General features: G+C 39.5%; 1 protein-coding gene across 3 annotated transcripts in view; it reads right to left on the bottom strand.

The window, feature by feature from the left end:
• DPP10 (dipeptidyl peptidase like 10) overlaps window positions 1–20,723 on the bottom strand; it is a gene marked incomplete at its 5' end in the record, with an annotated part of 567,722 nt that overhangs the window by 20,130 nt on the left and 526,869 nt on the right. For 2 of the 3 annotated variants that reach the window (XM_082483840.1, XM_082483839.1), the window contains 8 exons: window positions 19–117; window positions 2,226–2,273; window positions 6,165–6,286; window positions 7,007–7,054; window positions 8,560–8,651; window positions 12,989–13,096; window positions 14,420–14,458; window positions 16,537–16,660. In XM_082483840.1, the coding sequence (XP_082339966.1) occupies window positions 19–117; window positions 2,226–2,273; window positions 6,165–6,286; window positions 7,007–7,054; window positions 8,560–8,651; window positions 12,989–13,096; window positions 14,420–14,458; window positions 16,537–16,660 (680 nt within the window). The remainder of the gene's footprint in view (window positions 1–18; window positions 118–2,225; window positions 2,274–6,164; window positions 6,287–7,006; window positions 7,055–8,559; window positions 8,652–12,988; window positions 13,097–14,419; window positions 14,459–16,536; window positions 16,661–20,723) is intronic. The other variant, XM_082483841.1, reaches the window with a different exon arrangement.

Genomic DNA, 20,723 nt, shown 5'->3' with positions numbered 1-20,723 from the left:
ACATTTTGCTAAATTTACCGTAGTCCTCAATGTGAAGCATTTTAATTTCAGTCCTGGAATTCTTTTTCTTAAAAACAGCTTCTTTCAACACAGCATTATTTTCCAAAATATAAAACTCTGTAGAAAACAGGAAGAAAAAGCAAGTTGAAAGGTACAGAGAATCATCACATCAGAGAGAAATCAAGATTGAAAAAAAATTAAAGAAAAAGAGACAAATGTGCAATGATAAATCTTGTAAATGATTTCCTTCTGTAAATACTTTTTTATCATGCAACTGCTTTGCAATTCAGGAACTGAGCAATCAGCTTAATTCAAAACATATACATCTATTCCATTTTCTGGCTTCAGTAGGCTTTGTTTTCGTTAAGCACTCACAATGAAATTGCTGATGAACAACATGACTACTACTATCCAGGACAAATAGTAAGAGCAGCTGTTGCAGGGAAAGGCTAGTCGGGTGGGCAATATCCTAAGCCTCAGGCAGGCATCCTTTCCAAGCTGCATACTCCCAGTCAATATTCAGCCAGCGCAGCTCTACTTGATCACTGCGTGTCCCTCTCTGTCTTCTACGCTTCAACCAAGAGCGAGGCTTCAGTTTGGTTTAAAGCCGCAGGCAGTTTTGAAGCAATGCCTTTGCACAGGAAAGTATGATTAATTACGTGTTGTTTTCTTTTTTTTTTTCTTTTTTATTCAAATTACTGATCTTGCTTCCAAATTGTAGATTTTTTTTTATTAAACAATAAACCCTCCGTGTAGGGCCAAAACGGGTAATCTAAAAAGAAAGTTTGTTCTGGGCAGTCAACCAAAATGGTGTAATTATAGTCTGAGGGTGGAATAATTGAAGTAATCCTTAATCATTCTTTTATGAATTGAAGAGGATAATCTAATCTTGCACTGAAACATTAACGTTAAATTATCTCTTCTATTATTTGGTTTCTTGTTGTTACAACAAACAATGTCCCTCTATCCTGACTTGCTTTGTTTTGCTCTAAGATTCTGTACATAAATCTCTTTTATAATAATTCGCTATCAAGAGTATTTTAGATGCAAGTAATAAAGAGCGAAAGTCTACCTTCACAGAATTGAGTAGCTCTACAGAATTAAATGAATTTACTTTGAGCAGTAATAGCTACCCCTTATTGAGTTGGACAAAACTCCCTCCCCTTGGTGCGCTGTGGCGCTCAGCTTTGCAAATACTATCAACAGCAACACTAAAAAAACCCCAATCAAAACCACCAAACAGGAAGCCAAAGTGCAGGCGTTCGTTAAGACTTGGTAGCGTGATACTATTGATCAGTATGCTACACCGAACATGCAACGTCAGGTCCACTGTTCTGGCTGAACAGTGGATGGCCCACGACAAAAGGGATGCAGACAAGTACAGTTCAGGACTTCTGGATTCTGGGAAAAATTCTGTGGATAATGTGTTGAATGAAATTAAAATAGGTAAGGACTGATTTAGTGGTTTTAAATGAAAGATGTCCCCTTTCCTCTAATCCACGCCTTCATGCTACGTGGTGCCACAGTGGAGTTGGAGGTAGCAAAGTTGTTACCTCTACTGCACCAGAGAAACACTTAAGTGAGGAAAATTCTGCTGCTGAAGGACAGTCTTCCATTACAAAGCACCTCAGGCAGCCAGGACTCAGCAACGGATTTGGTGTCAATATACAGAAAGCAATCAGTGAAACTTGAAAATTAGAGGTCTTGAATACCCTCCTAAAAAGCCTTTAGTCTTGGATTTGCTATCATGGAAAATGTCAGTGGAGTCGCTCTGATTTGAGAAATGCAAGAGGAGGACTAAGTTCATCATATGTAGGTCAGATTTGATGATCAATTGTCCAAAACCTGTACCTTACTTCAGGATAATTGGACTGTAACTTTATAAACATCTCTAAAAGTACAGAAGGTGTATCGTAATGGCAGCATAATTTACATAGAAAGTGAAATGGATGAAGACCAACCTGCCATCTAATTAACTCAAGTGTAAATAGAAGATCAATGATATGCACTTAGCATAAAACATACCCAAAAAGCCTGGGAATGTTTTAGTCATTTGATTAACCTTTCCTTATATTTGCAGATGTGGATGTTGCTAAAAGGTAATTAATAGAATTTTATATGAATGAGCCTTTCCATTTACTTCTAAGTGCCTTTCCCCTCCCCCGCACCCTCCAAAACAACCAAGGACGATAATAAAATATACCTGTTCCATAAGGAATACTCACTTGCAGTGTTACTTGTGCTGTGCACGCTAACAACTGGAACGCCTGGCCCTGTTTTGAGGAGAGAAGAAAAACTGAGGAGGTGTCGGGTAGTTAGTACTCAGTATTTCGGTCAACAACAAAGAATGAGAACACCACTGACCACGCAAGGCCAGACCCTGGAAGCCCTCTACACACGCTTCCCTTCAAACACAGCAGTAACTCCACTGGTGTCTCTTCGGAAAGACACAGGTTAGGCTGTGGTACCAACACAGCGTGAAACAGAGGCTTCTTCAGCCTTCTGCCTGTTCAGTAAGTAGTCGAGACCTCTGCACCTAGGAGGAGTATATATTTTTTTTTTTCCAAAACTTCATGTTTTAGCTATAAGTGAAGAATAAAAAAATTATGGAGGTACTTAATGGCACTGTCTAAAATACAGCACTTTGACATTCAGAAACAGTAACTTCAGGTTGACTGAGAAGTGTACTAATGGTAATATTCACTTATATTTTCCATGGAAAAGCTACAGAGGTGTTGAAAAATTATCACATATTTCACTTGATTATCTGTTTAAGAAGCTCCTCTGGTACACCAGCTCTGCAAGACCAAGACCATCACAGTCTAGGGGTAATGTAATCTAATCTTATTTCACGGTAATGTCAGACACTATATTTTTACTGTACCACTAAGAAACTAAAAGCACCAGGAATAATTCTCCATGTCAATAGGTACTGCGCAAATGCACAAGATGGCATGTAAAAATGGGGTGACCAAACATTCAACATCCTCCGAAGGACAGCTGAGATTGCTGTCCCTGCTCTGAGAACCCCCCTTGTGTAAATTTGCAAAAGAAAATGTTGCGTCCCCACCCCCAGCATGGAATTTGTGCACGGGAAACTTAGTTTTATCTCAGTAAGACAAGAGTTTGAATTACATGCAGGCAGTCGCTATTGGGTTAGGAAGGATGATGTAGGAAAGCTGAAGTCCCCGAGGACCCCATGGCAGATGAAGGCACGGACCCTCTGAAATTAGGAGTTTTTTGGGGAAAACAAAAAGATTCCCTTTGAGAGCAGTTCAGAGACCGAGCTTAATTTATGTGTTTTGAGTCATCCTGAGGAGGTTGTCTCTCTCAATTAATTATGGCACGAGCCTAGGGAAACTTAAATACCTGAAATACATAGCATGATGCCATTCACAGCCTCTGACAGCCTCCGCTGAAGATTTTCATCAATTTCATTCTCTGCCTCAAGGGAGACTATTGACAAAAACCTTACAGGTAGATTGCTGACAAATCAAAGCTTTCTGCCTTAGCTCTTCAAAAGATAATTTCTTCAGCTGTTTCTTTTTCTTTTTCCAGCTCTCTCTACTTCTGAATTTGTTGTTTTGCTTTGAATTCTGATTTGAGAAAGACCATTTTTGGAAGGGAACGCATTGGCATTTTCCAGGCCAGCCCTATTTATCATACTAAAAGATGGAAGGGTGATGATAGATTTTGAAAAAGGGACATCACAGCAGACTAAAAAGCCCATCAGAAAAGAGAAAGACAGACTTGTGTTACAGACTTTGTATTACAGCTCATCAGAATTAAGCACAGCACTTGGATTGCCCATTGACCTCCTATAACTAACGCTAAATCCACAACTTGTTTCCTGCCGGGTAAAATGGGAAAAACAATTACTCCCTTTGTGAAGTACCTTATTTGAGTGGAGAGATTAACATCTGACAGTGTTTATGAAGTGCTAAAGGAAAAATCCACAAGCAGCGCGGAAAGTAAGTGTAAAGGACGCACTTGCCAAAACTGAGAGGCTGTAGAGCCGGTCCTCTGTCTACTGGGCTAGAAATGACTCCTCACTCAGGAGAATCTCCGGAGACGGATACAGCTCGTATACGGAGCCAGATCTCCTGGCTGAGGGTAACTAAGAAGGAAAAAGTATCCTAATAAAGGCGCTTACGGGTAAACAGGAGGTGGAAGAATTGAAAGTTGTATAGATCAAACCAGTCCAGAGTCCCCCAGAGATTTTTTTGCTGGGCAAATTGCTTTTGTAACAATTCAGTCAGGCTTTTTGTGTTGGAAAACGAGTGGGTATACACACAGGTGTGGTGTCATCTGTCTCCTTGAAGCAGTTTACCTCGTACTCTTACAAGCAACTCCCTGCAGAAGAGTTTTAATACCTGCTCTAAGGTGATGTTGCCATCAACTTTGACACTGCAAAGTACCCGCCCCACCACAGGGATTTTGCAGAGCTGTGGCAGTAGGTGGGGGCCACTCTGCTGCCATAATTGTCAAGCTCTAACGAAACACAAGAGAAGACCTCTGAATAACCCCAAGTTGACAACTAGACATTAATGTTTGAGACAGGAAAACTTAATGATGGTGCTTTATCATCCCTGCCCAACACCAGCAGCTCAGGGCACTCTACTGGTTGCAACTCAGTGGAGTGTAGGTTTAATCCTGGGAGGATGATCTACAGTCTTATCAGCTCAAACAGAGAACTGCCATCCCCAAAGTCACTGAAAGTCACGAGCTCATGAGCAATTTCATGTGCAACGTCCTACTGGCATCCACATTTTTATATCAAAGGAACTCGTTAAAATTTACAGACTGAATATACTTTGCTAAAATAATAACAAGAAGCTATGTTTTGGGGCCTTAGCACATTGCTGATTCAGGCTAAAAAACCTCTTCCCAATTTACCACCCTCCCCCTTGCAGGAATCTGAGACTTTCCCCGCAGGGACTATTGTCAAGCACCAGGGAAAACTCTGCTTAAACCACGAGGAGCTCATTACTAGTGCGGTCTTTACTCAGATAAGGGTCTCAGGATTTGCTCCGTAACTTCTGCTGCAGCTTTAACCATGTACAAACCATACAGTTGGTATATTTTCTTTTCTAATCAGCTCTGTATTATAGGTGTACTTCCACAAAGAAAAACAAACACCAAAAAACCCCACCAACCACAACCTTATTTTAGCCAATATATATTCATAGTTTGTTTGTTTGAATCGATTCAATTCTCAAGCGGGCAGATACTTTATTTTTGTGAAAAAAAAAAAGTACAGTTGCAAAAGAAATAGGAAAATGCATGCAAATAGAATGGGCTATTCACATGTATTTCAGATGAATTGTGCTCTACTGTTTTCAATCTGATGGTAGTTGAGTAAAAATACTGGAAGAACGTTGTCTGTAAAATATTGCATGTTTCAAGGTCAACAGGTCCAGCTATACACTTTATTATTGATTGTCTCATGCTTTTCTGAACCTGTTTTTATAATCTTACTTATTTATCAGTGTTTATTTCCTGGGTGTAGGTTATAAATTTCTCAGTGTGGGATGGTTCTAGCTTTCTGTTTATACATACCAGCTCTGAACCCAGTTGGTGCCATTTAGTGCTACTGGAACGCAGCTAACAATAAGTTATTTATTGCAATTCTACTGATAAAGAGGATCTGTCTATGTGGATTAAACCATACCTGGTTTTTGGTGGATACTGACATGCACACATATGTATACATACGTAGGTGAGTGTGTATAGATATACTATACTAATACATTTATATGTACACGGAGACGTGGTGTTAGAGAAAGCAGGCCCTCGTTTTTTAACTAGGTATAGTTGCATCAGATCAATCCCGATACATACTATAACGAAGCTGTTATGAACCACAGTACCATCACTGTAAATTCCACAATTTTTGGTGAAGAATTTTTATTCAGGGTAAATTTAAAAGTCAATGTCCCTTCCTAGGACTAAAAGATTAGGGTTGGAGCAGCTTTCTGATATCACGTGTTGTTTAGCTTTTACACAGAACGTCTTTACTTACAGTCTTGGAATAAGCCCTGTACAGCCCTTTGAGTAATCCACTACTGAGCTAAATGTTAGACTCCAGCCTAGTGCACTTCTCAAGGGAATACATTAATTCGGAAGCAAACACAGCACTATTACACGCTGTGCGTTTGACTTACCTTTACAGTGCAGTAAAAAATGCCTATTCATGGGGCTAAACTTTGCACTGAAGTATGTGCACTGGTCTTTCAAGAAGCTGCATGAGAGACACTGGCGATTCAACGATCCCACTGTTGATACACTATGGAAAAAAATGGTCAGAAACATTTTCCATTGGAATAAAATACAATAAACCAATAATTAGGTCATCAGAGTGGTAACATTTGTTTCAGTCCCTAAACTTGCCATAATATCACTGTCTTATTCTGTGCCCGATGCAAACTGTTTTCAGATGACTCAGTGGACTACTGTTCTGTAAATTGGGCAATGCGGACAGGATCCAAACCTGCCCAAAGCAGGACCGGAGTTCCAATAACTAGCAGTGCTGCGGGGTAACAGTGTCAGTAGGAAACCACGAGAAGCCTCATTAACTTCAGATTTAAGCACCGAGGTTTGTATAAGGAGGAGGTGCTTTGCCCAAACACTTTAAACTGCATGATTAGACCCCATAAATATTATTTTTATTTAGAATATTTTCACTACTTTTAAAAACAGTCATATTACATGCTTGCATTTCGGTTTAGCTTTTTTAGATGCTTATAAAGTACCAAGGAAGACATAAGCGGTAAAAACATTATGTGTTAAAATCTGTTCAATTTTTCAAAAAAATGTAAAATATCATCAGCATTTTTAGTTTTGAAAAAACGTGATCCTTTCCTTGTTACATCTCAAGTGTACTAATTTTTTACATAATATAAAAATTACCCAAGTCCCAAAGCAGCAATTAAGCTCACAGAACGTCATCATAGCCCTTATGGCTTGGGATGAAGACACTGCTAACACAGCCCCATGTACTTCTTACCTATGTAGCTGTCTTCCTCTTGGGGATTCTTCAGTGCTTAAGAAATAACTGTGCCCAAAAGACAAAGAAAGTTAAACTCAGTTTGGTAAACTGTCTGATTTGGGTGGTGTTTAGACAACTGAAAGATATCAGAAATAACATTCTTTAAAATTAAAATTTAAAACTAAAAATTCCCAAATATGCATGAAGATCAAATACTTATATATAAACCTAAGCTCTACAATTAAACTTAGACTCGGTATAGAGAGTACTTATTTCAGATGCTATATGTTTTCATATAAAAACAGCGACGAACACAATAGTTCATAGTTTCTCTTTAATTCCTGTAGTGCCCAGGAGCTCCAGTAGCAACCAGGACCCCGTTCTGCATATTACAAATACAGAAGAGAAAGTTTCTCCTTCAGCCCAAGAGTTTGCAATATAAATCCAAGGAGCAGAAAAAGGTCACAATGAAATTATATCATAATTTACAATAGGCCTTATGATACTCGAAAGTCTTTTTGAGCTGTAGAATGACTTCTATCTAGAGACAGAAGCTAGCACCCTAGGCGATGGTTTACAGACAAGGCTGCATGGGCAGAAAAAGGGCTAGTAGACCTGCTGCAAAAGTATCAAGACAAGTCCTTGGTGTGCCTCAGACGAGATCCCCACAAAATTTCTGCTTGAGAGGCAGGAGGAGGGTAAGGAAGTCCTCTCAAGTGGCTGAGACAGCCCACATTTTTTCATCTGAACCTTGGAGAAGTATCAAGGAATTCTCCATGGATATATTTTCAAAACCCATGGAAGGACTGGTCAGAAAGGGTGTTTCTCCAGTACCAGGGGAGATAATAGGCATTGTTGCAGCCTCCAAAAGGTCCTTGCTGAAATATGATTTATTTTAAAGAAAATCAGAAATAGACACATCTGTTCGTTTTTTGCCATGCGCAGACACACCTGAAGACTAACCAAGATCCACTGAAGTTACGTGGAGCCTTCGGATGTTTTGTGTCAGTTCTTTACTGCTCCCAAAAATCACCAAGTATGATGTGCTGCATTTCCTTCCCACTATAGTGCTAAGATGGGCTTTGGAAAGATTTCTCTCCGGTTGATCTGGGTGAAAATCAGGGGTTTGCATAATCTCTCCATTTAATCTGAATTTATGAGGTTGGATCAGATCCCCAGACAAAGCCCAGAGATCTCACGGAGTAACCAAGCAAGCATGAAAACTGAAGAATTGGGGATTTTATCAAGTAAAAATTTACTATGATTTCTTTTCTGGAATCCGGAAAAGGGCTGCATTGTGTGTTGATTTCTTTAATTTAAAAAATACAGTTAGTCAACCGATGCCACGGTGTGCTCCTTTTCCCTCTGCATAAAAACACCTGCAGTAATACATTGACAGATAAATTGTCTGACAAACGCATTTTATGTACTTGGGAGTGTAAAATTTATGGTAGTGCTCAAAAATGAAAGAAATATTGTCACTTAATTTTAGCTACACTATTTCCAGTTAAATAGATTCTGCTTTATTAGCTCCGATATTTTCATAAATAAACAAAGAGAATAGTTCTTACATCTTTTGAGTATTTTCATCATATGCCAGGATTTTGATAACTTCCCAGTTTCCTGATGTCAGGTGTCTCACACTGATTTGTTCGCTTTTAGCCTGGAGAGAGATGGAAAATATCAACTTTAACCTCACTTGTTTTTCTTTGCCTAGCAGCATTGTCTGCGTGTCATTACCGATTACATCTTTTTAAACTTTAATGTGCAACACAACATCTTTAAATCACAAACCTCACATTTTGACAGGCCTGAACTTCAAGAATCCTTTCCCTCTCATATATAAATTTTTCAAAGTCATTAAAATAATCTCAATTTCCATCATAATTTTTCCTTCGGTTGCCCACATGCCAGCAGACAATACAAGCCATATGCTTCAAGTTTTGTTTCGCTTAGTTGTTCTTTTCCTTGCCAGGAGCATAGCAGGGGAGTCTAACTCAGACCCTTGTAACCAAAACTGTGCACCAGAGCGTGCTCACCAAGCTCTCACCTTTATCACATGCTCGTACCGAGCCAAGATCACCGCAAAGATGCTGCGCAAGGAGACCACCCCCCCCCTCACCCGAGAAGGCAGGCAAACCTCTACGGGGAACGCACCACACAAATTCAGACACAGACGTTCACAGAATCTTCTTAGTTAAAGTCCCTGCTCCACCATGCACTCTGGAGAAGCCTCTCTTTATCCAGGGTCTGTAAGGAGAGTCTAAGAGTGGCCTTCAAATTTTGGCAGCTGAACCAAATGCTTACAAGTCGGGGAGCACCCCTTGCTCCCTAGCATGAATTGTTTCTATCCCGGTGCGAGCCTAGGAAAATAACTGCCACAAAGGGAAACTCAAAACCTCTCTCAAAGAAAGCGATGGCAGTTTTCTCAGCCAATGCACCAGAAACTGAGTTAGGAAACATCAGGGTGCAATGCTTATCTACCTTGAGGTAAAACCAAACTCTTTGTCTAGAAGCTGCGGAAGACTTCTCGTGAGGCACAGGTTAAAAACAATGAAACCTGAAGAATGAGAAGTTGATTTGAGAGTGCTTCCTAACACAAAAGATAAATCTCTTGCGTAGGCTTCTGAAGATTAAAACTTCAACCATGAACATACTTGCAGAGGGCTTTTTCTGTACTAGGGCTATGATGCTTGGCCTGGATATAAAAAAAAAGTCTTAGTTTTCAAATTCAAGACAAATGTAAAGAAAAGAAGGGATACTTCAGCTTATATATCAGCTTTAGAGGGTGTAACTTGAGGAGCTGGAGTTACAAAGGTGGTCAGAAGGAGGATCTAACGGTGCTTTCTGGCCTTGCGCCCTGTGAATCCGGACCACCAGTCCATACCTAATCGCAGCGGCCTCAGTGGTTCTGCGGCCTACAAAAAGTCATGAAGGCAAAGAGGTTTTTTTTAATCCCTGTATTTCTGAACCACACTTTGTAAACTCTGAGCTCTGCATCAGTAGCAGCAATAACTAGAAAGCAGAAAACGCTCAAGGACACTTACGAGACACCTGGAAATGGCAAGGCAGAAACAAGTCCCTTAGAACTGATCTGTTTTCTAACAGATCCACAAAAAAAAAAAAAAAAAGAAAAGAATGATGTAGTAACTATGACAAGTCTTGCAAGCACCAGCTGAATTCAGGACGCTGTGCTAGGTGCTGTACATATGTTTACGACAACGGCTCCCTTGTTCAGGAAGGTTCTCATGTTCAGTGCTGTCTCCGTGAATGATTAAAATCCAAAATAGTGATTTATTTATTATAAGTGACTATTTCTTCTCTCGAGAGAGAAGTTGCAACTATTGAAAACGATATTTAAATATTGAGATCACAGAATCTAACAAGAAACAGCAATAAAAAGCCCAGCCAAGCGTTAATAAACATGGTTATTTTTCAAGGTTACAGCCATAATACATAATTTATGAAGCTTGCAGAAAGTTCTAGCCTTGATCCATTAAAGTTACTTTATAATTCTTATCTTGTGGTTGGAAAAAACAGACTTTCTAGGGTTGCAAAACCCCAAGTAAGAAATTTCTAGATACACAACTCCATTCAATCCCATTTTGAGATGACTTTCTTTTAAATATTTCATAAGTTACTAAAAGCATTTGAAAACAATAAAACCCACATCCAGACCTCTACATCCAGACAGTAAATAATATATGACAGACAGTAACCTTTTAAACAGTAACCTCCCCTTGCAAGAAGATTTAATTAGACGGTCCTGCTAACCTTCTTTGATTATCTCATTGACACGTGCCTTTCTAAAGTGCAGTCAAAGAAATGCGGCCCAAGAAAGACCATCATGTGTCAGCACGTGTCGAAAGATTGACAAATAAGCCTCAGTGATTAAATGAATCTAAAGCACGCCATTGGAATTCACTTCTTTGTCACTGTACGTTCACGTTGGTTCTGTGTGTTACCTTTCCTGCACTTGGAGGCTGATTTCCATCAATGAGCTGTACTGAGTAGTACAGAGAAGTAATGAGAATCCAAATGCCAAATTCCAATGTTACCCGAGCTCCACCATGAAAAAAACTGGGATCATCTGGGTACTGGCATCCTGCTGACTGCTTTAAATTCTGCAGGGCACCTGTTATGCCGCTGTGGCTCTCACAAGGTGTGACAAACATCTGATGTGACAGAAGACTTTATGTGCAACGGATAATATAATTTTTATGCCTCCATGTTTGCTTTAGAAATAATGGACAATCAGATTAATGCAGTGTGTAAAACACATCATATAAACACATTTCCTGTCCTTTATTGCTCTATATCAGCTCCATTACCACACGGAATGTTGCTTATTGATGAATAAGGGTCGATACATGGAATATCACATTTCCTCTTCTTCTCACAAGCAGCTCTATCCTTAAAGCCAAATTGGTACTTGGTGATACCATTCAGACTTGTTTATATTCATGGTGGTGGTGGTCAAAATAGAGCTAATTTTGATTTTTGGAGCTGTACAGTATCCAGGGCTCTAATTCTGCCTAAAAGGGTTAGAATACTAAACTCTTAATCATAAGATTGGCTTTAAACAATATTCTGGTGGGATTAAAACATGTATTTAACATCAGGTATCTATTTAATTAACTTATTGAATACGAGTGGGCTTAATCTTTTGCTTAAACATTTTTCTGACTTAGGATCAAGTCTCCTGTGCTCTTTAGTAGTGAAAAATGTTAGAGCCCACAGGTTTAAGGCAAATTCGATTGTATCTGTAACATCCTTGGGAATGCTCCAAGTTAATTTTCAGATCTACATCATTATTACTTCATGTATTTTAAAGACACTTATTCATATTAGGAAAGAAACCAAAATAAGACTTGATTGACTAAATGGATTTGTTCTGGTATGAATTTTCGTGTGGTTACCGCATTAATACATCTTTACCAGATTGTCATCTGAGTTACCGTTTTCTTCAGAAGACAGAATTTGACATGTCTTTGATCCCTTTTTTCTTGTCTGATTCTTTCTTGCTATATTTACCCTAGTGAATGAGTATCTTGTTCTTGCTTCTTCAGGTTAAATTTTCATTAAAGTTCTTTTGCTCTTTTTCTGTCTGAAGTCACTGTGAATGCATTGCAGACTTAATAATGTTCATACCAGAACACTGTCATAAAGGGGGATAATAGACTTGCCTGGTGCCAAGTCTGCTATTTTGATGTTTTGGGTACCTTAATAATCCCTCCTATGTCATATGGCTCCACTAAAGTATCTGGATTAATGCTCTGCTGATTTAAATAGATGCCTTGGAGTGCTCCGTTCCAGGGCATAATTTCCTTTATTAGTTCATCACATCTTCATATGGGTGACCTTCAATGTCATAGTGCAAATTTATCCTCTTTCAAATTCTTCTTTGGAAAAAGCAATGACCCTGGGAAATGGAAGCCACTGGAAAATATTGCAAAGGATAATAAAAAAGTCCTAATTTTCACAAAATTTGAAGGTTTGGGTATTGCCTCCCATTACTGTTGTGTTTAAGACCAGAATTATGAGTATTCTGAATTGACATTTAAAATTATACTTATGCATACATAGTGTATATAAAGAGGGTAAAACCTGTGTTTCTGTAGGTCTCCTGAATTTCTTTGCCTACAAAACATTAGTATTGACAGAAGGGTTTCAGAAGAAAATATCTCTGCTTGTCTATAGAGGTACAAAGAAAACATGAAATTTTTCAGAGAGAGTACTTTGGAAGTACTTTTCACTTACAGACCTTACGTGCCACCACAGCAGAGGTCTAAGAAAAGAGAGAGCGCTCCACTTACTCTGCAACAAGTTATAAATATGTCCCTCCGCACCAAGTGGCAACCTGGACAGGACAAATGACCACGACGCGAGTGTTCAGACTCTACTGAAGTGCAAGCCTTTGCTCGGGTCATGTGTCCTCAGTAAAAGTCCCAGATGACCACTGGGATATCAAAAAAAGCCTGAACCCAAACCAAAGCTTACCTGAACGATAAACATGGCTATGTGGTGAAATTCACCCCGGCCTCCCTGCTTCACTGGGACAGTCATGAAGAACTTGCTGCCATCCTTGGAGAAAACCGGTTCTTCATTCTGCAAATGTAAGATTGCGTTAGTTTGTCCCACTTTCCACTAAACTTCGTAACAAAACATCAGCTTCTGGGGTTTTTTGTCTCCTTGGTTTTGGTAGTTGCTGTGCTCATAAGACAACTGGAGAAAAATCCTTTGATTTTAAACATATTCTGCTAAGATTAACAAAAACGTGGTGGCTGAAGCTAACTGTAGCTCATGCTAGTAGTTACCATTGTGCAATCTTGTCCTAAAGCATGGGTTACAGCCCTTGCAAAACTCTCCCTCACAGTGAAAGGTCTCATAGTCTGATCCAGAATGCAGCGGGACTTTTACATTCCTTTACAGACGCACAATTAATGACAGAGATAAGTCTTACTACTGATGGGGAAGACAAATGTTTCCATGGTCTGCACTCAGCAAAACATTAGTAAGTACAGGCTTAACACTCACTGATTTTGATAAAGTTGTATGGAAAAAATGAGCACATTGAAGTGATAGTCTGAATCACGGTCTTACCATAAATTGTAGCCTGATGTGATACCATCTCTCCATGTCTAACTTTACACAGAAATATTAAAGAAAAACGGCTTGCTATAAAAGCATAGATTTTTTAAAATGATTTCTCATTTGCACATTGCAAAATGAAGCCTGAAATGTATTTTAAATAGAATGTGTTTCATCCATTTATTGGATAGCTCTTCTGAAGCTATAAAAATAGAATCATTTGCTGACATATTAGTTCAACATATTGTTCTGGGTATAAATTTAGAAATATTCTTACGCATTCCAATTATAGCCCATATGAGCTCTAATCTTTGAACTCCTTTGTGTTTAATTGGGTGAGGTTCTCTTTTAATCAGAAAAAAATCAGCGGACTATATAGGACATGCTTGGAACGGGATTCGTCCGACCTATCTTTAACCATCCAAGACTTGGGTAGTTAATCAGCTGGTCATCTCAGTTCTTACGTAACTGACTGCGGAGAGATTGGAAACTGAAGGGACTATTGCCTCTGGAACCCAGGCAGGCGTCTCAGTTCGAAGGGCTGAATAGCCCGCTGGAAGCGCGTACCTCTTTCCAGCCCTGACGCGGTCAGCTCGACAGTGAAACGTCCTCTGTGTGATGCTAAGTGACAGGATTCCCACTACCAGAGAAACAAGCTGCCCCCTGAACGTTTACAGACACTGCTATAATCCTCAGCTGTTAAATTAATTTAGGATTCTAAAAAGCATTCAACTTTAAAAGAAATGTTTTTTAATAGCTTATAAAATAACATATAATTAAATAAAAATGACAATGACGCAATAACACGTTAAACATCCAGAAATAGCATTTATACTATACCTGTTTAGGAAGCCACAGGTCTGACTGCATTTCATATTTCTAAAAAAGACAAAATTGCTTTTATGGAATAGCTATAGATCAAAAATATTTTCCACGTTCAGCAAAAGGTCTCTACCTATTTCAGGTTTTTTTTCTACTTTGTTACAATCTTCACATCTCTTCCTTGGCATTTACATTGAAACAAACGATAATTTAATTATAAAGTCAGCTGCTTTATTCAGAGTTTTTGCTAGAACACCACAGGGGACCTAAGAATGCCTTTTCAGTCCTTTCTGATTAGCTATCAAGCAGCTTTACACAGGCAGTTCTATTTGTTTTTTACCTCTAGGCATCATCTGACAACTGGATATTTCAGGTCCTTCATCAACGCTGGGCTAACAGCCAGCATCAAGCTCAAAGTGTGAGACCTTTTCAAATCACAATCCCTTGCTTTAATGGGTTGTAGTGTGGCATTAGTGAAGAGAAAAAAAAAAAATAAATGCAAGTGATTGTTTCTTATTGGTCACACTCATATTTCATACCACGTCATCTAAAAAAAACGCCAAATACCATGCACACATTGTTGGAAAAAAAATATAGAATATACATCAATTGTTTTAAATGGTCACAGTCACACTGAAGTCATGAACATTTATTAGCTTTAGAAGCATCTGTACATATACAGCCTGAAAAAATGAAAAATCTGTAGCTATAATAGCAGCTGCTATTTTACAGTACTTTTTGGAATTAAGAATATGTGCAAAATGCTAAAAAAAAGGAAAAAAAATAGGTTTCCAGTTTAAATGAATTGGTGGGATACAATGTTAAATTCTCACAGTGCAGCCTTTCCTCATCCCTGACTGAATTCAAGAGCATCACCTTATCCCAGCAGATGCAGCGGAGGAACTGTGCAGGCTTACGAGCATCAGCCCAGTCGGAGGACCTACAAGGTCCTTCGTTACACTTTATTTCTTCTGGAGTGGGGCTTCTCAATCTCTCTCTCTTATATTATGTCCTGGATTACAGCTCCCTGGATACCTACTTCAAACTAGTCCAATTGACCTTGGAGCACACAAGGGTTTCCTTTCAGAAGCGACTGCTCACACTGGTTCCTGACCTTAATAAAAGGGCACAAGGCTTGCAGGAAGCAGGTAAAAAACAACCCAATCACCAAATCTCCATGTTCACAGTCTTAATCCATAGTTTAGGGACTTATTCACAGTTTCGGAGTCAGGAAAAGCAACCTGCATTAACAAGCACAAAAAGCTCAGAACTAATCCCGAACACTTTAACATGAGTGACTTCAGTAGCAGACACTGATGGGCACCTTTGGACTCAGAGGGCAAACTTAGACCTACGTTAATCACTCATAACCATTTACAGCGCCAAATTATACCCTCTATTTTGTAGCATCTGTTGGTACTGATATTAGCATGTTCAGAAAATATTTATACTTTTAGCAAGTTCTGGGAAGAGACTGGAACTCAGAATGGGAAAGTGGCCAACGGCATTCAAGCTGCAAGATTGACTGTGAAAATGGAGAGATGTAATGCAGCAGTGTCAGAAGTCAAAGTCTGGGTCAAGGCATGGGATGCGGCTGGATTCGAATTGAAAAATGTATTTCAGCTTGGCTTACATTCAAAATTAAATATCCCTGTTGCCTTTCAATTTTATTTTTTTTTTCTGAAGTTATTTAATTCTGCTATCGAATTTGCAGGGATTACCAGAATTTTACACCTTTTCCTTAAACATACGTAAGCTGTGAGAGACAGAAAGATCCGAAACTGTAGGGGGAGAGAGGAGAAACCAGACAGCTGAAAATATCTGAGGGAAGACAAGCTTCTCACGGCATTAGCTATATCCAAAGCACACCATGTTCAGCAACTGCAGTTTCCACTGAAGTTAATGAATGAACAAAGCTTGGTAATTCCGCAAATGTCACTCAGAGTTGCTAATTGCATGAAATCATTTCACCAGATTTGGAATTTTCTCACATCCATTTCCTCCCTGTTGACTAATTATATTCAGCTTGCAGCCCCTGCATCTGCAAACTCATCTCTGAAAATCTTTTTCTGAATATGAAAGCAAAGTGCAGGAAGAAACCTTGAAAAGAGAACTTAGGAAAAAATCCAACTTACCCTGCTGCAAGCCCCAGTTGTGGTTTCACAAACGGTAAGGATGGAGATATTCTGAGGTCTGTTTAACCATCTCACCACAGCCTTGGTGTTGCTTACCCATTTCACCATGGTGATGTAATATTCCCTAAGTAAATATTTGAAAACACAATGTTCAGATCATTCCTATTTCAGATTAGACTCTTTCAAAAAAAATATATACACGCCATCAAATGCTGGACTTATACTGCATGACAGCGTCAGTACTGAGGGATGGAGAAAATAACCCCAAAGACCCATTATCTCTGTTCCTACAAGCGGGAAAGCTCAGTCCTAGAGCGCTGTTCCCCTGGGAAATTTTGCTCCGTTAGCATCTCCTTCTCAGCCATTTGTAATATATAAACTTCACCATCTGCGAAACACGTACTTACGGAACATATGTTTGCGAATACACGGGAACCGTGTACTTGTTGCTCAGCTTAAAAATGAACACTGGATCCCAACAGAAGCCAGTTTTTTCCCATACCAAATACCTTCGGAGACACACATCTTTGCAGAAGAATCCAGCCCTACTGCCAAACAAACAAACAAAAGTCTCTAATATCGGGGGGCAGGCAAGACCACTTTAAAATGTCACTTGCTATAAAATAACAAGTGTTTATAATGGGACTTCTGCTCAGTGTGTGTCAGCTACCATTTTACCAAACAGCTCATAATACGGGACAAACGGTCTGTCCCTCAGGGAGCCCGCGGGAGGGCCGAGCTAGGGAAGCTTCCTGGGTGCAGACCGATGGAACAGAGTGCCTGCCTCCCTCCTCCCAAAATCCTGCCAGGCCGTCAGACTGGGGATGTTACAGAGGAAGACGCGGTGCAGCTTGTCATCCCGCCCGGGCCATTTGCTTCACTCCTCTATTCATGGCAGCTTTCACAGTCCAGCTGAGTTATGTGCAACGGTGGAGAGAACTTGTCTGGAAACTCAGCCCCCCTTTAAAAGAAGGGTCTTAGCTTGCATAAAATTAGGCTTTTAATCTAATACTGATGGAAATCTCATTACTCTTTGACAACACATATTTAATTAAACATTGGAAAGCCTGCTCACTAGATCAAAGGTGTTAAGCAGCGCCAACAGCCAAGTTGTGTACAACTCTGTTGTTGCACAGAGGATACGCAGGAGACAGCAATTCGCAGCAGCTTCACCCAGCCTTGGCTGGTGCCATATTTGAAGAACACAGCTGAACAACCCAACATGCACAACTTGCTTTTGGCTTTCAGATTTTCTTTTAGTAAGACAGATATTTTCACACGTGAATACCAGAATGACAACTGAAAATGGTGACTTCAGGTATATTCTAATAGTTACGATTTTGGGTGTTAAAAGCTTTTTAACTTACTGAGGAGGAAAAAACTTATGCCAAAAGTAACACAAGATCTAACACGAGACCAGATGACACCGCCAACAAAGCAATGATCCAACAAAAAAACCAAAGAGTGCAACACCAAATCTCGGGTAACTGGCTCCCCATTGCAGGACTCCAGAAACAAGAGCTGAAAACTTTTCCCTCTGCAGTCGTGTCTTCATGAGGCTGTCCAAATCCATCGCAGCTGCGCATACTGAAGCCCAAAGACAGCCAAAAGGAAATGTCCAAAACATGTATACAAGGGTTGCCTCCCTCTACCGGTACTTAGACACCAAGGTAAGACAGCATCCACTGACAACAAAGCCCAAATTATCCCAGAACCAAATTCTACAAAATAGAGCCTGAGCTGTTCCATTTGAAAAAAAACTTCAGTGAGGGATGGAAATTGAAGATTTAATCATTCAGAATCCAGACGATATAGTAATTAATAGTCCAAATGAAATTGTAACATCATCCATCACTAACAAACACCTCGATCACTGAAGTGAAAGCAAAAGATCATTTAAAAGTTCCTTTTTTCACCCCTTCCATCAACTATGCTTAAAAATATGTTCACATTTCACTACATTATGACTTGTTTATCAGGACTGTAGCATAGTGTGTGTATATGTAAATGTAGAAGCACATACCTTTCTGAAATTAAATACTGTTTCCAGGTAATGACTCTTTGCAATTCACAGTTTTGCAGTTAATCTATTGTTTCATATATGCAGTGCACATACACACGTACAGAGTACTGTTGTTGCAGGTCAACAGATACAACAAAGACAAAGTTTGTAGAAGAAAATCGTATGTTTTATTAGATTGGCTGATACAGTTGAATAAAAACAGAGAAGCCTGCAGGGCAAAAACTGTTTTAGCTCTGAGGAAGCAGTTATCAGTTTGTGTCTTCAAACTTATCAGGCTTTTTTTTGCAACTAATCTATTGTTCTAGTAATGAAAATAAGCACTCTCTCTTTCCCTCCGGATCCAAATACACAAATGTACTAGGATTACTAGACCCTCTGCATCTGTACATACATTGAGTTTCCTCACAACATCACTTTAAAGAGAAAATATTACAATCGCTTTCTGGAAAAAGGACTGAGGTTATTAAATAAATATTTACACTCATTTTAGATCCTCAATTTGATACCCATTTAATTAGGTGCTCTACAGCACTTTGCATGTTCAGAGCCCAACTTTCATCCTTGTTTGGGAACATTTCTAGAATCAGACTGTGGATTAATTTACTGCATGTCCAAAGAGTAACGCAATTACCGGTCATCTGTGCAATGTTAGTTTAAACTCACTGTATCACACAGGGGCTGTGTGGCAGAGACAGAATCCAGTTGTAGTATTCAATTGGCCCAATAAGAGCAGACTTTTCTCTCTTGCTGTGAGTTGTTTTATTCAAGCTGTGTCTCCTCACCCCACTCCTAACTTTCTTTTTCCTACGCTTTGTGTAGCTAGTTTCAGGTTTTTCCTTATCGATCCCTTTTCTCACTGCAGGGCCACTATAAGATGATCGTGGGAACCATAAAACCCGTTTGTTGATACCCATCTTCTCTATCCCCACCATCTCACCAGCTCTCAGGGTTCCCATTATATCCCTGATTGTCAAGAAAGCTTCATTCAATCCCAGCCTCATAGACCTGCCTTTTTATTTTTTAGCCAGTCCCCATTTCATGGTCTATTCAAGTTCTTATTTAGAGTCTTTCCCTCTCATCTGCCCTAGGGTGTTTTCCTTTCTGAATTCCAAAGAGAGAGCTTTCCTCTTTACTCTGTATACAAGCAGACAGAACACACTGAAAACACAGAAAAGGCAGTCTCCTTCCACAGCACCCCATGATCAGTCAATATGGAAGAAGCCTGCACATCACTCACTTTATTTGACGTTGGATTGAATCAGGCAATGCCTTCAAGCTCCTTGACCAAACAGAGAGCTACTTCTGATTCCACATTTGGTAATTAAATCTGTTGCTTGGCTTTAAATCGGCCTAAGGCAATTATATAAGAAGGCACAGCTTTCCCTTAGGCCTGTGAACCAGGAACAGGACACGTATGCAGTCAGCTCGACAGGAGGAGCTGGAACATCTCACGTGTGCTGAGGGGGTGCTACACACCAAGAAAGGTCAGGACTTGGGGCCTGAGGGGGATGGAGGACATTCAGTAAGAAAAAAATTCCGACTGTAGGTCTCGAGAAAGCAAATATCGTTCCTGAGCATATGGCAATTAAATTTTTTCCAAAGACTTGTAACTTGATCAAATCTGGATTCATTTTTCACTGCTGATAAAACACATGTTAAATATCAAAGGTGTTTATCATCCTTTGCCAAGCTTGACGATAATTTTTTTTAAATCTGTCGTTCTTACAGAATGTTTTCCTTTATTTATTGTCTCAGTTGATACACAGTCCTATGGAGGCAGTTTAACAGTTTGCTAATACGTTTATCATCACTCAGGAATGTCCAGCACGTCTTGTTTCACTTGTAATTTTGGGACGCTTGTGAGCAGAAAGATATATGTGTGTATCTTGCTGGCTGTTATTGTAAGTGCTTAGCAAAGTCAACAGAGACAATAAGCTGAACAAAGGAAAGGGATTTGCACTGCATTACACTGGAAGCATAGTTACATTCCTAATTAAATTTGAAAATTAGATACTTAGATTTGAAATAGACAGACTAACATCACAGGAAAACAAGCCACAGTATTAGACTTAAAAATGAGAAACTGGTCAAGAGAGTCAAACTTTGCAACTTCATACCATCCACTATAATGAAGAAATCTTCTCTCACTTTAAGCCAATGAACT

This window comes from Vanellus vanellus, assembly GCF_965231255.1.
Source record: "Vanellus vanellus genome assembly, chromosome: 5".
In the NCBI taxonomy this organism is placed as follows: Eukaryota; Metazoa; Chordata; class Aves; order Charadriiformes; family Charadriidae; genus Vanellus; species Vanellus vanellus.
This window is presented reverse-complemented; position numbering and strand designations above follow the sequence as displayed.